The sequence below is a fragment of the Hyla sarda genome, chromosome 6 (assembly GCF_029499605.1).
Source record: "Hyla sarda isolate aHylSar1 chromosome 6, aHylSar1.hap1, whole genome shotgun sequence".
Lineage (NCBI taxonomy): Eukaryota > Metazoa > Chordata > Amphibia > Anura > Hylidae > Hyla > Hyla sarda.
The window spans coordinates 90,230,487-90,253,333 of record NC_079194.1 but is presented as its reverse complement, the minus strand read 5'-3'; the positions used below and the strand labels follow the sequence as shown (position 1 = coordinate 90,253,333).

The 22,847-nt window shown below is 46.3% G+C and overlaps 1 protein-coding gene across 1 annotated transcript; it reads left to right on the top strand.

The window, feature by feature from the left end:
• Positions 1–542: 542 nt before the first annotated feature.
• On the top strand, positions 543–2,292 carry LOC130277445 (posterior protein-like). The gene has a single exon (XM_056528116.1). It carries the CDS (start codon positions 543–545, stop codon positions 2,166–2,168), a length of 1,626 nt encoding a protein of 541 aa, XP_056384091.1. The 3' UTR covers positions 2,169–2,292.
• Positions 2,293–22,847: the final 20,555 nt, after the last annotated feature.

Sequence of the window (22,847 nt, the reverse complement as noted above, 5' to 3'; positions counted from 1 at the left end):
TTAGGATCCCCCTTTGTATTTATATGTATATGTGTAGCTTGTAATAAACCCCTATAAAGATCCAGTTGTCCTCAATCAATTAGTAAGGCACCCCAAAAACAAAGCAGTTTCTACATTTGGCACCCCAGATGGGACTGTGATTTAAAATTCCACAGAGGATCCACAGGAACAAATCTGCTTTGCTCCAAATTTCTAAGAGGAAAAGATCGAGGAACGAGGAATCTGGATCTTGGATACAAAGGAAATCCTGGTGAGTGTATTGTTTCATTTATGTTATTTGTAAGCTGATCCTAGCAAGTTTGGTGTAAATATTAATCAGGTTGTGTATGACATTTTATTTGTAGTGATTAGTTATAGCTGTAAAGGAAGTGTGACTTATTTTGTGTTTTTAGAAGTGAGTTTTACATTGGAGTAGGCCGAATATATGTTGTGTGAGACCATTGTTCTAGATAAGGTACTGGTCAGGTGAGGCCTAGGATTTGCTTGTTGTTGTAGGAGTGGTTGTATTGTTAGTTTTGTTTGTATATTACTGTATTGTCAATATGGAACTTGTGGAGAAGTTTGTGGAGAAGCATGCCTCTGCTAAGTACCAGACATGTGTAGATGGATCTCTGGGAGATCAGTTTTTGGCATTGAGGATGCAGTGCCAGGAATATAATGGTAACATTGATTGTAAAAAGAAAAGCAAGAAGTGGAAGAAAGAAAAGTTAGGTAATGAAATCTTATTGCTTATGAAAATTAAGGAGATAGCGGAAGAGAAGGAGACCAAGTGGCAGAATGAGAGGAGGCAGATGAAAGAGAGTTTAGATAAGATTGCAGAGTTTGTTCTTGAAATTTCTGCTGAGTCCAGTAATGAATTGGGAAATTTAAAGGCAGAAATAGAGGAATTAACCGAAAGAAACAAAGGGCTGGTGGAGTTGGCAGAGAGGTATGAGCTTAAGGTTGGCTCTAACAGGTCCCATTTATTGTCTTTAGAGAATAAGATTAGTCAGATGGAGGTGGTGATAGCTGATTTAGAAGGGCAGCTGTCTAAAGCAAGATCCCAGCTAGTCAGCCAAGAGCAGCACATCCGGTCCCTTACATTGCATAAATGTAAAGTAACAAATATCTGCACAATCTCATCTATGGATGGGGGCGAGGTAACAGGCATGGTAGCTGATAGTCCTCCAGCATTGACCATCCAGGACAGACTTCATTTGTGTAAAGTTATTGGAGAATGTAATACAAGTGAATCACCCATAACTTTATCCAATAGGTTTGAAGCTGTAGTGAAGCAGTATCACCTAGATAACAAAGATGCCTGGTCTCTGCTCCGAGCTTGGCTTCCAGGGACATTGGCAGCGCAGTTAACATCTGCCCACATAGATGATAATGACCATAGAGGTGAAGAATTCAGGAGGAAGGAGCTGCAGCGTGTTTTGGGTGGGCGAGACATTAGGGGTGAAGATGCCTTAAGAAAGTTGCGGTTCAGGCGATGTGATGATCCGGTCATGTTTTGTAATGATTATCTCTCCCTATATAAGTGTGTTTATAACTGCCCAGAAATGTCTCAGGATGATACCAATTTCCTGTATTCCATGGCAAATAGATGTAACGTAGATTACACCACAAGATTGGCGCTGAGAAATACCAGCTCCCATGAGAAATGTATCAATATTTTGAGGGACTGGTGTGAAGGGTCAGGAGACAGGAATAAGACACCCGAAAACATATCTGTTGTGTATAGACCTAGGAGGAAATGGTGGGTTAGATATTGTTACAAATGTGGGAGACCAGGACATATTAAAAGATATTGTGAGACATCTAATGTGCACCCTGAGCCTATAGACCATTCATCACAGCAGGAGGTTAGCAGCGTTCAGCCTGAGGGGGAGAATACCACCCAGAATAAAGAGGTCACACAAAGGTGTGAAGAGATGGGTGATATGGAGACTGACCCTGTTATATTTACATCAAATTCCCCAACAAAACAGTGCCCTAATGTAAATGAGGAAGAGACAAAGAAACAGAAAGACACATCCCCTTGTGAACAGCAAAAGGCAGGCATTAATATCCCAATGTACAATCCATGGGGAAATCTGCCATTTTTGCTATTCTTGAGTTGGTCACAGATTGCTCTACCCCTATTGCTTAATAGCTCAGCACAGTCTGCTAATATGTGTTGGTAAACATTGAGGAACTTTGTTGTGCTAGATATGGACATATTGGTATAGATATAAATGACAGAACTATATTTGTTTTACATGTGTGTTTTTTGTATTCTAATTGTGTTTGTGTTTCTTTACAGACTGACCACCATTGTCATGTGATGTTGCAGCAAAGATACTAATCTCTATGCTTCTTCAACAGGTTATAAACTGTGAGACATCAACAAATGAAACTGGTTATCCTAGCAAATAATCTAGTGTATTTGGCCAATTCACTGATTTAAAGTCCATGTGGTTTTATCAATGAGCTCAAGTGTAGAGGGTCAATTGTTTGCAAACAATTATACAAATTAACATCCCATTGTGATGTGAAAGTGTTGTACTAACCTAGTGTTTTTATATAGGTGTATGTATGTCTGTTTTTCTTATGTCCTTTTCCAAACAGGTCACAGACTTCAATCATGAGCTGAAGATTGATAATTGAAATGTATAAAGAGTGACCACTACAAATCTGGGATTCCAGTGTGAATGCTATAGAATTGATTAGACCTTTACTCAGAATTACCTAAAGATGCATTGTGAGATAGATAAAAGTTGAGTTAATCTATGATATGTTTTATGTTGTCTGTTTATGTCCTGTTCATTGTGTATCTTGTGTCGACATTGTGTTATTTCTTTTATGCTCCAGATGACCAGGAGTATGTTTTTTTCTATTAAGCATATATTTTTGCTTTTGAAACAGCTGTGTTCATTGCTTAGATTTTTTAAAATTATTTTTTTTTTCTTTTTCCCAAAAAAATATTTTTCTTCCAATGCATTTTACCTTTTATTTTTTGATTGGTACCAATTTGTTTTTTCTTTTGGTACCAAAGGGGCGTTAAAATGTTTATTGGTCCAAAAAAGTTAATTGGTGTTAAAGATTTTAAGGATTTTTGTGAAACATTTTTCCCATTTGCATGCGTTCGTGGTATATGTGAGGGAATTGGGCTTCAAACAGGGATAAAGCGAGTGCAGCCATGCCAGGAATTTACCTTGCTTGTTACATCTAGGAAGTTTCTTCCTCCCTGTCAGTTAGTTAGGGATATGCCCTAATGTTAGTGCTAGCAAGGAGGAAACCAGGTTGGATTTGGATATTAGATGCACAATGCATGGAGGAAACACCATATAGGCCATGAGTCACTACAATTTAGCTGTATTTTCAATGATATATAGGAATTTTGATATTGTGGCATATATTATATTATACTGCTAAGAATCTGATACGGCTCTTGTTCTTTTGTTCCCAGGATCCTTTGTGAAGCAAAGACAAGATGTGCTGGTTCCTGGATGTGTATATAGGCCATACATGTGATGGCAACTAAATGAATCCCTCTGTCGGTCAAAGATTTCTTCAAATAATCCTATTAACAATTAAAAAGCAATGGTCTATCTACTGGTCACCAAGAGAGATCAGCTGGTGCAAACATGGCAAAATACATTCAATGGAAAGTGCCAAAACATGATGTCATGGAACATGTACCCATAAACTTAATTTGTTCAAAGAAATGAGAAACCCGATGGATACAGTTTCAGCTTGTCAGTTTGTTTTATACATGTAATTATGATATTGTCTTTTACTATTATGTATCTGTCAATGACACAGGTAGCTGTGTGTATAGGGGAACATGATATTTTATATAATTTATGTTGTTGGATACCCATTGATAGGAGTGTGAATGTAAGTGAATGGTGCGATGTTCATTTATGCCCAGTCTCTTCAAAATTGTTACCTCTACCAGTATGGCCCTGAGGAGGATCCAGAAGCTAAATGGACTTTTGCAATCTAGAGGACTGTGCAGAAGACTGTGGACTTCATTTTGGATGTGGCCCAAGTGTTTGTGTGCCATTCAGGCCCAAAGGGGCGTATGTTGCAGCCAACATTGGCCACACTAATATAATTTTGATGTGTTTTTATTATGGACTCAAATATAATGGAATGCAGTGGAATTCATGGATGGAATGGGTGTAGGGTGTCTGCAGGACTGGCTCCAGGAATTGTGGTTGATGCAAACAGCTGATTAGACAATCATTTGCTTTCATCCTGTTTAAAGCCATACGATAAGCCTGGCACCTGAGTGATAAGAATGGAGGTGAGCTACAGTTCCTGTTACCTCCAATAATATAAGCCATAAAACCAGCCCCTGCGGTGTTGGATACAATGGACTGCAAATCATCCTGTCAGCCCACCAAGGTGTGATTCTCAAGGAAACTTGGACATCTTCAACACAGTATGGGACAACAAAGAAGACCCCCCCCCCCTCACTCAAGAAGACATCAAAAGGACAAGAACTGATTGCAATGCAAATAAACTGTAACTGTTCTGATTGGCCATGGAGATGTCTTGGGATGGGCAATGTATGGGTTATGTGTGTGGATGACTGCTATATATATTGTTACTTATAGGATGATGAGAGAGAGAGAGAGAGAGAGAGCACTTCCTGCCCCCTTCCTTTCACCTTCCCCTCTTCCTTGCACCCCTATCCCTTAATTAGTTAGGATCCCCCTTTGTATTTATATGTATATGTGTAGCTTGTAATAAACCCCTATAAAGATCCAGTTGTCCTCAATCAATTAGTAAGGCACCCCAAAAACAAAGCAGTTTCTACACACATCATGTAATGTACTGAACTGGCTTAATGTAGAGATGGTACAAGGTAAGTTAAGTGATATAAATGTAAGCAAATCCCCAGGACCGGATGGACTACACCCAAAAGTTCTTAGAGAGGTAAGTTCAGTAATATCTGTACCCCTGTTCATGATATTTAGAGATTCTCTGGTGTCTGGTATTGTGCCAAGGGACTGGCGCAAGGCGAATGTGGTGCCAATCTTCAAAAAGGGCTCTAGGTCTTCCCCAGGAAACTATAGACCGGTAAGTTTAACGTGCATTGTGGGTAAATAGTTTGAAGGACTTATAAGGGATTACATACAGGAATACATAGGGGATAATTGTATTATAAGTGATAGCCAGCATGGGTTTACTAAGGATAGAAGTTGTCAAACCAATCTAATTTGCTTTTATGAAGAGGTGAGTAGAAGCCTTGACAGAGGAATGGCTGTGGATATAGTGTTTCTGGATTTTGCTAAAGCATTTGATACTGTCCCTGACAGGTAAGTTAAGGTCTTTGGGTTTGGAAATTTTAGTTTGTAACTGGATTGAACACTGGCTCATGGATCGTACCCAGAGAGTGGTGGTCAATGATTCGTACTCTGATTGGTCCCCGGTTATTAGTGGTGTACCCCAAGGTTCAGTACTGGGACCGCTGTTGTTTAATTTATTTATCAATGATATAGAGGATGGTATTAACAGCTCTGCTTCTATCTTTGCAGATGACACCAAGCTTTGTAGCACAGTACAGTCTATAGAGGATGTGCATAAGTTACAAGATGACTTGGATAGACTAAGTGTCTGGGCATCCACTTGGCAAATGAGGTTCAATGTGGATAAATGTAAAGTTATGCATCTGGGTACTAATAACCTGCATGCATCGTATGTCTTAAGGGGGGATTAAACTGGCAGAGTCACTGGTAGAGAAGGATCTGGGTGTACTTGTAGATCACAGACTACAGAATAGCATGCAATGTCAGGCTGCTGCTTCCAAAGCCGGCAGGATATTGTCATGTATCAAAAGAGGCATGGACTCAAGGGACAGGGACATAATACTCCCCCTTTATAAAGCATTGGTACGGCCTCACCTGGAATATGCTGTTCAGTTTTGGTCACCTGTCCATAAAAGGGACACTGCGGAGTTGGAAAGGGTGCAGAGACGCGCGACTAAACTAATATGGGGCATGGAACATCTTAGCTATGAGGAGCGATTAAAGGAGTTACAATTGTTTAGTCTTGAGAAGAGACGTTTAAGGGGGGATATGATAAATGTATATAAGTATATTAATGGCCCATACAAAAAATATGGAGAAAAACTGTTCCAGGTTAAACCCCCCCAAAGGACGAGGGGGCACTCCCTCCGTCTGGAGAAGAAAAAGTTTAGTCTCAAGGGGCGACACGCCTTCTTTACCGTGAGGACTGTGAATTTATGGAATGGTCTACCTCAGGAACTGGTCACAGCAGGAACAATTAACAGCTTTAAAACAGGATTAGTTACATTCCTGGAACAAAATAAGATTAATGCTTATGAAGAAATATAAAATCTCATCCCTTCCCCAATATCGCGCCACACCCCTACCCCTTAATTCCCTGGTTGAACTTGATGGACATATGTCTTTTTTCGACCGTACTAACTATGTAACTATGTAACATAAAGTTAACATATTGTATATATGAATTAATATGTAATTTATTTGACAGGTCCCTTTTCCTTATAAGCAGAGAGCTTCAAAGTTAGAAAAATGCTACATTTTCTAATTTTTCCTAACATTTTGGAATTTTTCACCAAGAAATGATGCAAGTATCGACGAAAATTTACCACTAACATAAAGCAGAATATGTCACGAAAAAACTCTCTCAGAATCAAATTTATAAGTAAAAGCATCCCAGAGTCATTAATGCATAAAGTGATAGAGGTCAGATTTGAAAAAAATGCTCCCGTCCTTAGGGTTATAATGGGCTCCGTCCCCAAGGAGTTAAAGACAGGATTGTGTGAAGTCATAGTCCTGGAAAGGGGTACAAAAATAATTCTGCTGCACTGATCATTTCCAAAAGCATTGTGGCCTCCATAATGTATAAATGGAGGTAGTTGTTACGCCGAGCGCTCCGGGTCCCCGCTCCTCCCCGGAGCGCTCGCTTCACTCTCCCCGCTGCAGCGCTCCGGTCACGTCCTCTGACCCGGGGCGCTGCGATTCCGCTGCCAGCCGGGATGCGATTCGCGATGCGGGTAGCGCCCGCTCGCGATGCGCACCCCGGCTCCCCTACCTGACTCGCTCTCCGTCTGTTCTGTCCCGGCGCGCGCGGCCCCGCTCCCTAGGGCGCGCGCGCGCCGGGTCTCTGCGATTTAAAGGGCCACTGCGCCGCTGATTGGCGCAGTGGTTCCAATTAGTGTGTTCACCTGTGCACTTCCCTATATCACCTCACTTCCCCTGCACTCCCTTGCCGGATCTTGTTGCCATTGTGCCAGTGAAAGCGTTCCTTGTGTGTTCCTAGCCTGTGTTCCAGACCTTCTGCCGTTGCCCCTGACTACGATCCTTGCTGCCTGCCCCGACCTTCTGCTACGTCCGACCTTGCTTCTGCCTACTCCCTTGTACCGCGCCTATCTTCAGCAGCCAGAGAGGTGAGCCGTTGCTAGTGGATACGACCTGGTCACTACCGCCGCAGCAAGACCATCCCGCTTTGCGGCGGGCTCTGGTGAATACCAGTAGTGGCTTAGAACCGGTCCACTAGCACGGTCCACGCCAATCCCTCTCTGGCACAGAGGATCCACTACCTACCAGCCGGCATCGTGACAGTAGATCCGGCCATGGATCCCGCTGAAGTTCCTCTGCCAGTTGTCGCTGACCTCACCACGGTGGTCGCCCAGCAGTCACAACAGATAGCGCAACAAGGCCAACAGCTGTCTCAACTGACCGTTATGCTACAACAGTTACTACCACAGCTTCAGCAGTCATCTCCTCCGCCAGCTCCTGCACCTCCTCCGCAGCGAGTGGCCGCTCCTGGGATACGCTTATCCTTGCCGGATAAATTTGATGGGGACTCTAAGTTTTGCCGTGGCTTTCTTTCCCAATGTTCCCTGCATCTGGAGATGATGTCGGACCTGTTTCCCACTGAAAGGTCTAAGGTGGCTTTCGTAGTCAGCCTTCTGTCCGGAAAAGCCCTGTCATGGGCCACACCGCTCTGGGACCGCAATGACCCCGTCACTGCCTCTGTACACTCCTTCTTCTCGGAAATCCGAAGTGTCTTTGAGGAACCTGCCCGAGCCTCTTCTGCTGAGACTGCCCTGTTGAACCTGGTCCAGGGTAATTCTTCCGTTGGCGAGTATGCCGTACAATTCCGTACTCTTGCTTCAGAATTGTCCTGGAATAATGAGGCCCTCTGCGCGACCTTCAAAAAAGGCCTATCCAGCAACATTAAAGATGTTCTGGCCGCACGAGAAATTCCTGCTAATCTACATGAACTTATTCACCTAGCCACTCGCATTGACATGCGTTTTTCCGAAAGGCGTCAGGAACTCCGCCAAGATATGGACTCTGTTCGCACGAGGCGTTTCTTCTCCTCGGCTCCTCTCTCCTCTGGTCCCCTGCAATCTGTTCCTGTGCCTCCCGCCGTGGAGGCTATGCAGGTCGACCGGTCTCGCCTGACACCTCAAGAGAGGACACGACGCCGTATGGAGAACCTCTGCCTGTACTGTGCTAGTACCGAACACTTCCTGAGGGATTGTCCTATCCGTCCTCCCCGCCTGGAAAGACGTACGCTGACTCCGCACAAAGGTGAGACAGTCCTTGATGTCTACTCTGCTTCTCCACGTCTTACTGTGCCTGTGCGGATGTCTGCCTCTGCCTTCTCCTTCTCTACAGTGGCCTTCTTGGACTCTGGATCTGCAGGAAATTTTATTTTGGCCTCCCTCGTCAACAGGTTCAACATCCCCGTGACCAGTCTCGCCAGACCCCTTTACATCAATTGTGTAAATAATGAAAGACTGGACTGTACCATACGTTTCCGCACGGAGCCCCTTCTTATGAGCATCGGATCTCATCATGAGAGGATTGAACTTTTGGTCCTCCCCAATTGCACCTCGGAAATTCTCCTTGGACTTCCCTGGCTTCAACTTCATTCCCCAACCCTGGATTGGTCCACTGGGGAGATCAAGAGTTGGGGGTCCTCTTGTTCCAAGAACTGTCTAAAACCGGTTCCCAGTAACCCTGGCCGTAACTCTGTGGTTCCTCCAGTAACCGGTCTCCCTAAGGCCTATATGGACTTCGCGGATGTTTTCTGCAAAAAACAAGCTGAGACTCTACCTCCTCACAGGCCTTATGATTGCCCTATCGACCTCCTCCCGGGCACTACTCCACCCCGGGGCAGAATTTATCCTCTCTCTGCCCCAGAGACTCTTGCCATGTCCGAATACGTCCAGGAGAATCTAAAAAAGGGCTTTATCCGTAAATCCTCCTCTCCTGCCGGAGCCGGATTTTTCTTTGTGTCCAAAAAAGATGGCTCCCTACGTCCTTGCATTGACTACCGCGGTCTTAATAAAATCACGGTTAAGAACCGCTACCCCTTACCCCTCATCTCTGAACTCTTTGATCGCCTCCAAGGTGCCCACATCTTTACTAAATTGGACTTAAGAGGCGCCTATAACCTCATCCGCATCAGAGAGGGGGACGAGTGGAAAACGGCATTTAACACCAGAGATGGACACTTTGAGTATCTGGTCATGCCCTTTGGCCTGTGCAACGCCCCTGCCGTCTTCCAAGACTTTGTCAATGAAATTTTTCGTGATCTGTTATACTCCTGTGTTGTTGTATATCTGGACGATATCCTAATTTTTTCTGCCAATCTAGAAGAACACCGCCAGCATGTCCGTATGGTTCTTCAGAGACTTCGTGACAACCAACTCTATGCCAAAATTGAGAAATGTCTGTTTGAATGCCAATCTCTTCCTTTTCTAGGATATTTGGTCTCTGGCCAGGGACTACAGATGGATCCAGACAAACTCTCTGCCGTCTTAGATTGGCCACGCCCCTCCGGACTCCGTGCTATCCAACGCTTTTTGGGGTTCGCCAATTATTACAGGCAATTTATTCCACATTTTTCTACCATTGTGGCTCCTATCGTGGCTTTAACCAAAAAAAATGCTGATCCCAAGTCCTGGCCTCCTCAAGCAGAAGACGCCTTTAAACGACTCAAGTCTGCCTTTTCTTCGGCTCCCGTCCTCTCCAGACCTGACCCTTCCAAACCCTTCCTATTGGAGGTTGATGCCTCCTCAGTGGGAGCTGGAGCTGTTCTTCTACAAAAAAATTCTTCCGGGCATGCTGTCACTTGTGGTTTTTTCTCTAGGACCTTCTCTCCAGCGGAGAGGAACTACTCCATCGGGGATCGAGAGCTTCTAGCCATTAAATTAGCACTTGAGGAATGGAGGCATCTGCTGGAGGGATCAAGTTCTCCTGTTATTATCTACACCGACCACAAGAACCTCTCCTACCTCCAGTCTGCCCAACGGCTGAATCCTCGCCAGGCCCGGTGGTCTCTGTTCTTTGCCCGATTTAATTTTGAGATTCACTTTCGTCCTGCCGATAAGAACATTAGGGCCGATGCTCTCTCTCGTTCTTCGGATGCCTCAGAAGTTGAACTCTCTCCGCAACACATCATTCCACCTGACTGCCTGATCTCCACTTCTCCTGCCTCCATCAGGCAGACTCCTCCAGGAAAGACCTTTGTTTCTCCTCGCCAACGCCTCGGAATCCTCAAATGGGGTCACTCCTCCCATCTCGCAGGTCATGCGGGTATCAAGAAATCTGTGCAACTCATCTCCCGCTTCTATTGGTGGCCGACTCTGGAGACGGATGTTGTGGACTTTGTGCGAGCCTGCACTATCTGTGCCCGGGATAAGACTCCTCGCCAGAAGCCCGCTGGTTTTCTTCATCCTCTGCCTGTCCCCGAACAGCCTTGGTCTCTGATTGGTATGGATTTTATTACTGATTTACCCCCTTCCCGTGGCAACACTGTTATTTGGGTGGTCGTAGATCGATTCTCCAAAATGGCACATTTCATCCCTCTTCCTGGTCTTCCTTCTGCGCCTCAGTTGGCTAAACAATTTTTTGTACACATTTTTCGTCTTCACGGGTTGCCTACGCAGATTGTCTCGGATAGAGGCGTCCAATTCGTGTCTAAATTCTGGAGGGCTCTCTGTAAACAACTCAAGATTAAATTAAATTTTTCTTCTGCATATCATCCCCAGTCCAATGGACAAGTAGAAAGAATTAACCAGATCTTGGGTGATTATTTGCGACATTTTGTTTCCTCCCGCCAGGATGACTGGGCAGATCTCCTCCCATGGGCCGAATTCTCGTATAACTTCAGGGTCTCTGAGTCTTCCTCCAAATCCCCATTTTTCGTGGTGTACGGCCGTCACCCTCTTCCCCCCCTCCCTACTCCCTTGCCCTCTGGTCTGCCCGCTGTGGATGAAATTTCTCGTGACCTTTCCATCATATGGAGAGAGACCCAAAATTCTCTCTTACAGGCTTCATCACGCATGAAGAAGTTCGCGGATAAGAAAAGAAGAGCTCCTCCCGTTTTTTCCCCTGGAGACAAGGTATGGCTCTCCGCTAAATATGTCCGCTTCCGTGTCCCTAGCTACAAGTTGGGACCACGCTATCTTGGTCCTTTCAAAATTTTGTGTCAAATTAACCCTGTCTCTTATAAACTTCTTCTTCCTCCTTCTCTTCGTATCCCTAATGCCTTTCACGTCTCTCTTCTCAAACCACTCATCCTCAACCGTTTTTCTCCCAAATCTGTTCCTCCCACTCCTGTTTCCGGCTCCTCGGACATCTTCTCGGTCAAAGAAATCTTAGCTGCCAAAAAGGTCAGAGGAAAAAATTTTTTTTTAGTGGACTGGGAGGGTTGTGGTCCTGAAGAGAGATCCTGGGAACCTGAGGACAACATCCTAGACAAAAGTCTGCTCCTCAGGTTCTAAGAAGAGGGGGAGACCCAAGGGGGGGGGTACTGTTACGCCGAGCGCTCCGGGTCCCCGCTCCTCCCCGGAGCGCTCGCTTCACTCTCCCCGCTGCAGCGCTCCGGTCACGTCCTCTGACCCGGGGCGCTGCGATTCCGCTGCCAGCCGGGATGCGATTCGCGATGCGGGTAGCGCCCGCTCGCGATGCGCACCCCGGCTCCCCTACCTGACTCGCTCTCCGTCTGTTCTGTCCCGGCGCGCGCGGCCCCGCTCCCTAGGGCGCGCGCGCCGGGTCTCTGCGATTTAAAGGGCCACTGCGCCGCTGATTGGCGCAGTGGTTCCAATTAGTGTGTTCACCTGTGCACTTCCCTATATCACCTCACTTCCCCTGCACTCCCTTGCCGGATCTTGTTGCCATTGTGCCAGTGAAAGCGTTCCTTGTGTGTTCCTAGCCTGTGTTCCAGACCTTCTGCCGTTGCCCCTGACTACGATCCTTGCTGCCTGCCCCGACCTTCTGCTACGTCCGACCTTGCTTCTGCCTACTCCCTTGTACCGCGCCTATCTTCAGCAGCCAGAGAGGTGAGCCGTTGCTAGTGGATACGACCTGGTCACTACCGCCGCAGCAAGACCATCCCGCTTTGCGGCGGGCTCTGGTGAATACCAGTAGTGGCTTAGAACCGGTCCACTAGCACGGTCCACGCCAATCCCTCTCTGGCACAGAGGATCCACTACCTACCAGCCGGCATCGTGACAGTAGTTTAGAACAACCAAGTTTCTTCCTAGAGCTGGCTGCCCCACAAAAAAAGTAATTGGTTGAGATGTGGCTTATTAAGAAATGTGACCAAAAACCAGATGAACACACTGGCTGAGCTCCAAAGACCCTGTGTGTAGATGGGAGAATTTTCCAGAAGATCAATAATCACTGTAGCACTACACCAATCTGGGTTTTAGAGCAGTAAAAAAGTATCTCCCCCTGAAAAAGACACATAAAAGCCTGCCTAACGTTTGCAAGAAAGCACATAAGGGATTCTCAGATGACGTAAAACAAGATTCAGGTCTTTTGGCCTCAACACCCCTACAGTAAAGCATGGAGATGGCAGTATCATGGTGTTTTCCAGCATCTGGGACATGGAAACTGGTTAGGGTTGAGAGAAAGCTGAAGGAATACCTGATCCATAGTGCTCCAATAAGACAATTACCCTAAGTACACAGCCAAGACAACACAGGAGTAACTAAGGGACAGCTCTGTGTATGTCCTTGAGTGGCCCATTCAGAGCCATAACTTGAGTGGTCTGATGAAGTACAGAAGTACAAAACAGCTGTGACCACGCTGGTGGCACCAGCGTTCCTGCTTCCTAGTTTGTATTGTTTGACACTGCACCAAGAAAATAAAAAATAAAGTTTTCTGCATGGTAACTGGAGAGTGCCCCCTGCCATTCTATTTCTATTGAGTTCTTAGAACCATGACAAGAACATCTTTGGAGAGAAAAGAAAATGGCTTCCACTGACAGACCCCATGCAACCCAAAAGAGCTTGATAAGATCTGCAAAGAAGAATGCCAGAAAATCACCAATTCCAGGTGTGCAAACCTTGTGGAATCATACCCAAGAAGACTGGAGGCTGTAATCACTGCCAAAGGTGCTTCAGGTAAGTCCTGAGAAAAGGGTCTGAATACTTATGTCAATGCAATATTGTGTTTCCTTTTCAAAGATTTCTAACGATCTGTTTCCATTTTGTCATTATGGGATATTGAGTCCAGAATGATAAGGGAGAACTATATTTTTATTTATTTTAGCTCAAGGCTGCAACCTAACAAAATGTAAAAAAGTTAGTGTCTATAGACTTTTTCCAAATGCATCGTATAGAAAGTAAAATGGAAAATTTGAAAGAAACCTCACCAAACATTCTTTAAAAATACGTTTATAGAGGTCAGAACATGGCACTGAAAAAACTTATTTTTTTCTTTTTCAAGTTTTCTATTTCTTTTTTTTTTTACCATAAAACAAACATTTTCACATATGGAATCATACTGACTCATAGAATAAAGCTAGCTTGTCAGATTTACAGTTTTGAACTCAAATATAGCCCCACAAAATTGAGCAATTCCATATATTTTTTAAAATTTTGTCTTACATATATTTTTTTTCTGGCTCCGTAATACATTATATGATAAAATAAAAAATGCCAATAAAAGTACACCTTGTCACACAAAGAATAAGCCCTAAAATGACTTTGTCAATGGAAAAATAAAAAAGTTATGGGTCGTAGATTGTGAGGAGGAAAACAACGTGAGTAAAAAAAATAAAATTTGCTGGGTCATAAAAGGGCTTCATGCTGCAGGATTGATGAATGTAAACAGATAGCTGAAATCTGCATCATAAAATCTACAGCATGAAATGAAAAGTGGATTATGTATCCGAATGTACCCTAACTATCCAATTTATTCTATTTGTAAGGGGAATCTGTCTCCAGCATCACCTGTACTAACTTGCTGGCACAGAGTAATAGTGTGGATAATGGCAACTGCAATGCTGTTAACTTTTTTTTTCAACATGGTTTTGTTCCCAAGTTATGCCTGAAAATCTGCAAATTAAGTAATTTAGCACACTGGGGGCATTCCCAGCCCCTTTGGGGTACTTCATAAATATTCATGGCCTGAGCTCCATTCCAGGATCTGCTCTTTATTTGCTACATCAGTGTTTCCCAAGTGCGGTCCTCAAATACCTCCAACATGTCATGTTTTCCGGATTTCTGTAGTTTTGCACAGGTGGTATATGTTACGCCGAGCGCTCCGGGTCCCCGCTCCTCCCCGGAGCGCTCACGGCGTCTCTCTCCCTGCAGCGCCCCAGTCAGTCCCGCTGACCGGGAGCGCTGCACTGACATGGCCGTTGGGGATGCGATTCGCACAGCGGGACGCGCCCGCTCGCGAATCGCATCCCAAGTCACTTACCCGTCCCGGTCCCCTGCTGTCATGTGCTGGCGCGCGCGGCTCCGCTCTCTAGGGCGCGCGCGCGCCAGCTCTCTGAGACTTAAAGGGCCAGTGCACCAATGATTGGTGCCTGGCCCAATTAGCTTGATTAGTTTCCACCTGTGCACTCCCTACTTATACCTCACTTCCCCTGCACTCCCTTGCCGGATCTTGTTGCCCTTGTGCCAGAGAAAGCCTTTCCTTGAGTGTTCCTAGCCTGTGTTCCAGACCTCCTGCCGTTGCCCCTGACTACGATCCTTGCTGCCTGCCCTGACCTTCTGCTACGTCCGACCTTGCTCTTGCCTTATCCCTTGTACCATGCCTATCTCAGCAGTCAGAGAGGTTGAGCCGTTGCCGGTGGATACGACCTGGCTGCTACCGCCGCTGCAAGACCATCCCGCTTTGCGGCGGGCTCTGGTGAAAACCAGTAGCTACTTAGAACCGGTCCACCGACACGGTCCACGCCAAACCCTCTCTGACACAGAGGATCCACCTCCAGCCTGCCGATCCGTGACAGTAGATCCGGCCATGGATTCCGCTGAGGTGCCGCTGTCAAGTCTTGCCGACATTTCCACGGTGATTGCCCAGCAATCCCTAATGATCACCCAACGAAATCACCAGCTGGCATACTTGACCACCGTGACACAGCAACTTCAGTCACAGATACAGCAGCTGCTGCCGCAGATACAGCAACTTCAGTCACAGACACAGCAGCTGCAACAGCAACAACCATCTCCTCCGCCGGCTCCTGCAACTCCTCCGCAGCGACAGGCCGCTCCTAACCCCTGCTTGTCCCTGCCGGACAAATTTGATGGGGACTCTAGACTCTGCCGTGGTCTCCTGCCTGGGAAGGCCCTGCCATGTGCCACACCGCTCGGAGCACCTCTCTCACAGTATCCTTTGCAATCCACCCCTGTGCCTCCCGCCGAGGAGGCTATGCAAGTGGATCGGTCTCGCCTGACCCCTGAAGAGAGGACTCGCCGCAAAAAGAAAGAATTACTTCTATACTGCACTGTGCGTTACCGCACAGAACCCCTGCTCTTGAGCATGGAACTTTTTGTTTTGCCCAAATGCTCCTCTGAAGTCCTCCTCGGTCTGCCATGGATCCAACGCCACTCCTCTACCCTTGTCTGGACCACCGGGGAGATCAAGAGCTGGGGTGCTTCTTGCCACAGAAAATGCCTCACGTCTGCTCCCAGTCCCGTCAGTCAAACCACTGTGTCTCCCCCTTTACCTGGTCTCCCCAAGGCCTATCTGGACTATGCTGTGTCTCCTCCTCACAGCCCCCGTCCTGTTAACACTCTGCCCCGTGCCAAGCTTGACCCTCTTCCCTCCCTCCCCACCCCCACGCCTTCTTGTGTGCCCGCTGTTGATGAGGTTTCCCGGGGCTTCGCCACCGTCTGGAAAAATACTCTAAAATTCCTCATACTAGCCTCATCCCGGGTGAAGAAACTTGCCGGAAAAAAGAGAAGAGACCCTCCTGTTTTTGCGTGGCTCTCCGCCAAGTATATCCGCTTCCGTGTCCCCAGTTTTTATCTGGGACCACGTTACCTTGGACCCTTTGAAGTTGAATACCTAGAGGAAGCTACTCCGGTCTCCGGGTCCTCAGACGTCTTCCGGATTAAAGAATTTTCAGGTCCCAAAAAGAGGGGGAGACCCAAGGGGGGGGGGGGGTACTGTTACGCCGAGCGCTCCGGGTCCCCGCTCCTCCCCGGAGCGCTCACGGCGTCTCTCTCCCTGCAGCGCCCCGGTCAGTCCCGCTGACCGGGAGCGCTGCACTGACATGGCCGTTGGGGATGCGATTCGCACAGCGGGACGCGCCCGCTCGCGAATCGCATCCCAAGTCACTTACCCGTCCCGGTCCCCTGCTGTCATGTGCTGGCGTGCGCGGCTCCGCTCTCTAGGGCGTGCGCGCGCCAGCTCTCTGAGACTTAAAGGGCCAGTGCACCAATGATTGGTGCCTGGCCCAATTAGCTTGATTAGTTTCCACCTGTGCACTCCCTACTTATACCTCACTTCCCCTGCACTCCCTTGCCGGATCTTGTTGCCCTTGTGCCAGAGAAAGCCTTTCCTTGAGTGTTCCTAGCCTGTGTTCCAGACCTCCTGCCTTTGCCCCTGACTACGATCCTTGCTGCCTGCCCTGACCTTCTGCTACGTCCGACCTTGCTCTTGCCTTATCCCTTGTACCATGCCTATCTCAGCAGTCAGAGAGGTTGAGCCGTTGCCGGTGGATACGACCTGGTTGCTACCGCCGCTGCAAGACCATCCCGCTTTGCGGCGGGCTCTGGTGAAAACCAGTAGCTACTTAGAACCGGTCCACCGACACGGTCCACGCCAAACCCTCTCTGACACAGAGGATCCACCTCCAGCCTGCCGATCCGTGACAATATAATTCTGGTTAGTGGCAGTGCATCAGGCATCACCACAATAAAATCCCCTATGAAAGACTAAGGAAATCCTGAATACGTGACCTCTTGGGGGTACTTGAGTACACTGTGCTTTGTGCTGGATGTGTAGGACCGGTGATCATGTCACAATCATGTGGGAGCGGAGCTTAGCAATGCAGGTTAGAAGAGAATGTGGCTAAAAGACCTGTGATAATGATGATCACATGATAGGAGTGGGCAGAGTAGAAGAGTGCATCAAAAAATATTTGGATTTTCGCTCATAAATGGGGCCACATAGGAAAAAAAGGTATACAGCGTTGAAATCGGCATCATCAGCACTATTTCCCTGCACCACTAGGTTAGTGCGGGTGATGCTGGTGGCAGATACCCTTTAAAGAGGTGGTCCAAGAGCAACAAGACTTCTGTTGTCTTTTACCATTCTTTGTTAACATGCTGACAGCAATATCATGCCCTGACTGCAGCCACTGTGGTGTGGTGATGGCAGTAGTATGGCTCATGACCACTGAAGCCTGTGAGGGGACCATAATAGCATTGGTAATAAAACTGCAGGGCCCTGACAGAAGTGCTACTCTGTTTGTTATTGGGATAGCATAAATAATTGCATTGTTAAAGCGCAACTGTCATGAGATTTTAGCCCCCCAGACTACTACAATGTTATTTCAGATGTCCAGAATATGAGTGTAACCATACCTTTATGGGTTTTCATCCTTACATAGTAACATAGTTCATAAGGTTGAAAAAAGACCAGAGTCCACCAAGTTCAACCTATAACCCTAATAAGTCCCTAATGAGTTGAGTTGATCCAGAGGAAGGCAAAAAACCCTCATACTCGAGGTAATATTCCTTCCTGACTCCAAATATTGCAGTCAGAATAAATCCCTGGATCAACCTTCTGTCCCTATAAATCTAGTATACATAACCAGCAATGTTATTACTCTCCAAAAATGCATCCAGCCCCTTTTTGAACTCTATTACAGAGTTCACCATGACCACCTCCTCCGGGAGAGAATTCCACAGTGCCACTGCTCTTACAAAGAACCCCCGTCTGTGCTCTTAACCCCTTAAGGACCCAGCCCAAATATACCTTAAGGACCCGGCCATTTTTTGAACATCTGACCACTGTCACTTCAAGCATTAATAACTCTGGAATGCTTTTACCTTTCATTCTGATTCCGAGATTGTTTTTTCGTGACATATTCTACTTTATGTTAGTGGTAAAATTTTGTCGATACTTGCATCATTTCTTGGTGAAAAATTCCAAAATTTGATGAAAAAATTGAAAATTTTGAATTTTTTTAACTTTGAAGCTCACTGCTTGTAAGGAAAATGGATATTCCAAATAAATTATACATTGATTCACATATACAATATGTCTACTTTATGTTTGCATCATACAATTGACGTGTTTTTACTTTTGGAAGACACCAGAGGGCTTCAAAGTTCAGCAGCAATTTTCCAATTTTTCACAAAATTTTCAAAATCGGAATTTTTCAGGGACCAGTTCAGTTTTGAAGTGGATTTGAAGGGCCTTCATATTAGAAATACCCCACAAATGACCCCATTATAAAAACTGCACCCCTCAAAGTATTCAAAATGACATTCAGTAAGTGTGTTAACCCTTTAGGTGTTTCACAGGAATAGCAGCAAATTGAAGGAGAGAATTCAAAATCTTCATTTTTTACACTCGCATGTTCTTGTAGACCCAGTTTTTGAATTTTTACAAGGGGTAATAGATGAAAAATCCCCCCAAAATTTGTAACCCAATTTCTCTCGAGTAAGGAAATACCTCATATGTGTATGTCAAATGTTCGGCGGGTGCACTAGAGGGCTCAGAAAAGAAGGACCGACAATAGGATTTTGGAGAGGGAATTTTGCTGAAATGGTTTTTGGGGGGCATGTCACATTTAGGAAGCCCCTATGGTGCCAGAACAGCAGAAAACCCCAACATGGCATACCGTTTTGGAAACTAGACCCCTCAAGGCACGTAACAAGGGGTCCAGTGAGCCTTAACACCCCACAGGTGTTTGACGACTTTTCGTTAAAGTTGGATGTGTAAATGAAAAAAAATTTTTTTTCACTAAAGTGCAGTTTTCCCCCAAATTTACCATTTTTACAAAGGGTAATGGGAGAAAATGCCTCCCCAAATTTGTAACCCCATCTCTTCTGAGTAAGGAAATACCACATGTTAGGACATAAAATGCTTTGCGGGCGAAGTACAATGCTCAGAAGAGAAGGAGTCACATTTGGCTTTTTGAAAGCAACTTTTGCTGAAATGGTTTTTTGGGGGCATGTCTCATTTAGGAAGCCCCTGTGGTGCCAGAACGGCAAAAAATACCCACATGGCATACTATTTTGGAAACTACACCCCTCAAGGAACGTAACAAGGGGTCCGCTGAGTCTTAACACCCCACAGATGTTTGACGACTTTTCGTTAAAGTTGGATGTGTAAATGAAAAATTTTTTTTTTTTTACTAAAATGCAGTTTTCCCCCTAAATTTTACATTTTTACAAGGGGTAATAGGAGAAAATGACCCACAAAATGTGTAACCCCATTTCTTCTGAGTATGGAAATACCCCATGTTAGGACGTAAAATGCTCTGCTGGCGAACTACAATGCTCAGAAGAGGAGGAGCGCCATTGAGCTTTTGGAAAGAGAATTAGTTTGGAATGGTAGTCAGGGGCCATGTGCGTTTACAAAGCTCCCCGTGGTGCCAGAACAGTGGAACCCCCCCACATGTGACCCCATTTTGGAAACTACACCCTTCACAGAATTTAATAAGGGGTGCAGTGAGTATTTACACCCCACAGATCTTTGGAACAGTGGGCTGTGCAAATGAAAAATTTTATTTTTCATTTTTACGGACCACTGTTCCAAAAATCAGTCAGACACCTGTGGGGCGTAAATTCTCAATGTACCCCTTATTACATTACGTGAGGGGTGTAGTTTCCAAAATGGGGTCACATGTGTCGGGGGTCCATTGTTCTGGCACTATGGGGGCTTTGTAAACACATGTGGCCTTCAATTCCGGACATTTTTTCTCTACAAAATCCCAATGGCGCTCCTTCTCTTCTGAGCATTGTAGTTCGCCCCAGAGCACTTTAAATTCACATATGGGGTATGTTCTTACTCAGAAGAGATGGGTTTACAAATTTGGGGGGGCTTTTTTCCTATTTCCCGATGTGAAAATGAAAAATTTAGGGTAACACCAGCATTTTAGTGAAAAAATATAATTTTTTTCATTTTCCCATCCAACTTTAATGAAAATTCGTCAAACACCTGTGGGGTGTTCAGGCTCACTATACCCCTTGTCACGTTCGGTGAGGGGTGTAGTTTCCAAAATGGGGTCACATGTGGGTATTTTTTATTTTTTTTGCGTTTGTCAGAACCGCTGTAAAATCAGCCACCTCTGTGCAAATCACCAATTTAGGCCTCAAATGTACTTGGTGCGCTCTCACTCCTGAGCCTTGTTGTGCGCCCGCAGAGCATTTTACCCCCACAAATGGGGTATTTCCGTACTCAGGAGAAATTGCGTTACAAATTTTGGGGGTCTTTTTTTTTCCTTTTACCGCTTGTGGAAATAAAAAGTATGGGGCAACACCAGCATGTTAGTGTAAATTTTTTTATTTTTTTACACTAACAGGCTGGTGTAGCCCCCAACTTTTCCTTTTCACAAGCGGTAAAAGGAAAAAAAAGCCCCCAAAATTTGTAGTGTAATTTCTCCCGAGTACAGAGATACCAAATATGTGGCCCTAAACTGTTTCCTTGAAATATGACAGGGCTCCGAAGTAAGAGAGCACCATGCGCATTTGAGGACTAAATTAGGGATTGCATAGGGGTGGACATAGGGGTATTCTACGCCAGTGATTCCCAAACAGGGTGCCTCCAGCTGTTGCTAAACTCCCAGCATGCCTGGACAGTCAGTGGCTGTCCAGAAATGCTGGGAGTTGTTGTTTTGCAACAGCTGGAGGCTCCGTTTTGGAAACCCTGCCGTACAAGACGTTTTAAATTGTTTATTGGGGGGGGGGGGACAGTGTAAGGGGGTGTATATGTAGTGTTTTACCCTTTATTAGGTGTTAGTGTAGTGTTTTTAGGGTACATTCACACTGGTGGGTTACGGTGAATTTCCCGCTCGGAGTTTGCACTGTGGCAAAAAATTTGCCGCAGCCCAAATTTGAAGCAGGAAATTTACTGTAAACCCGCCTATGTGAATGTACCCTGTACGTTCACATTGGGGGGCAAACCTCCAGCTGTTTCAAAACTACAACTCCCAGCAGCATGTACTGACAGACCATGCATGCTGGGAATTGTAGTTTTGCAACAGCTGGAGGCACACTGGTTGGAAAACCTTCAGTTAGGTTCTGTTACCTAACTCAATATTTTCCAACCAGTGTGCCTCCAGCTGTTGCAAAACTACAACTCCCAGCATTTACTAATCACCGAAGGGCATGCTGGAAGATGTAGTTATGCAACAGCTGGAAGTACCCAACTACAACTCCCAGCATGCCGAGACAGCTGTTTGCTTTCTGGGCATGCTGGGAATTGCAGTTTTGCAACATCTGGAGAGCTACAGTTTTTAGACCACTGCACAGTGATCTCCAAACTGTGGACCTCCAGATGTTGCAAAACTACAACTCCCAGCATGTCCAGACAACAAACAGCTATGTGGGCATGCTAGGAGTTGTAGTTTTGCAACATCTGGAGGGATATAGTTTAGAGACCACTGTATAGTGGTCTCAAACTGCAGCCCTCCAGCTGTTGCAAAACTACATATTCCAGCATGCCCAAACAGCTGTCTGGGCATGCTGGGAGTTGTAGTTTTGCAACATCTGGAGGGCTACAGTTAGAGACCACGGTCTCAGACTGTAGCCCTCCAGATCTACTTACCGGCTTCCATAGGATCCCGGCAGCCGTCCTCTTCAGATGCACGTGACGCCGCCCGCCGATCAACATCGCCGCAGCCTCCGGACGGGTAAGTGGACGTCGGCGCCCGGTCCCCTTCGGTTCCCCGTTCTGCCCCGCCTATTGTGGGTGGGTAGGACGGGGAAAACGAAAGTTAACCCCCCCCCGCCCTTGGTCTGCTATTGGTCGTCGCCTCTGACGATCAATAGCAGGGATAGGAGGGGTGGCAACCCTGCCACCTCACTCCTATGCCTACAGGGGGATTGTGGGTGTCTTAGACAACCGCGATCCCCCTTCTATGCCGGGTCACCGGGTCACAATAGACCCGTATGACCCGGAATCGGCGCAAATCGCAAGTGTGAATTCACTTGCGATTTGCGCCGATCGCCGACGTGGGGGGGTCTGATGATCCCCCTGGGCATTTGCACGGGGTGCCTGCTGATTGATATCGTATGGATACGCCCTGGGTCCTTAAGTACCAGGACGTCAAGGCGTATCCATACGCCCTAGGTCCTTAAGTGGTTAAAGAACCCCCATCTGTGCTGGTGTAGGAACCTTCTTTCCTCTAGACGTAGTGGATGCCCCCTTGTTATTGATACAGTCCTGGGTATAAATAGATCATGGGATACATTTATCCAGCGGTCTGGCACAGTCAGATAGTCGTGGTTTGGGGTTTGCAAAGCCTCACCGCCGCCACGCCTATCCTCTCCTTTTAGCGCTGGGATCTCTGTGTAGTAAGACACAGCGCATCCACAGTGCATTCGCCCCTCCTGACGTGCGCGTCACCGCCCTGCATTGACAGAGCGGGTGCTCACTCCCGCTGTT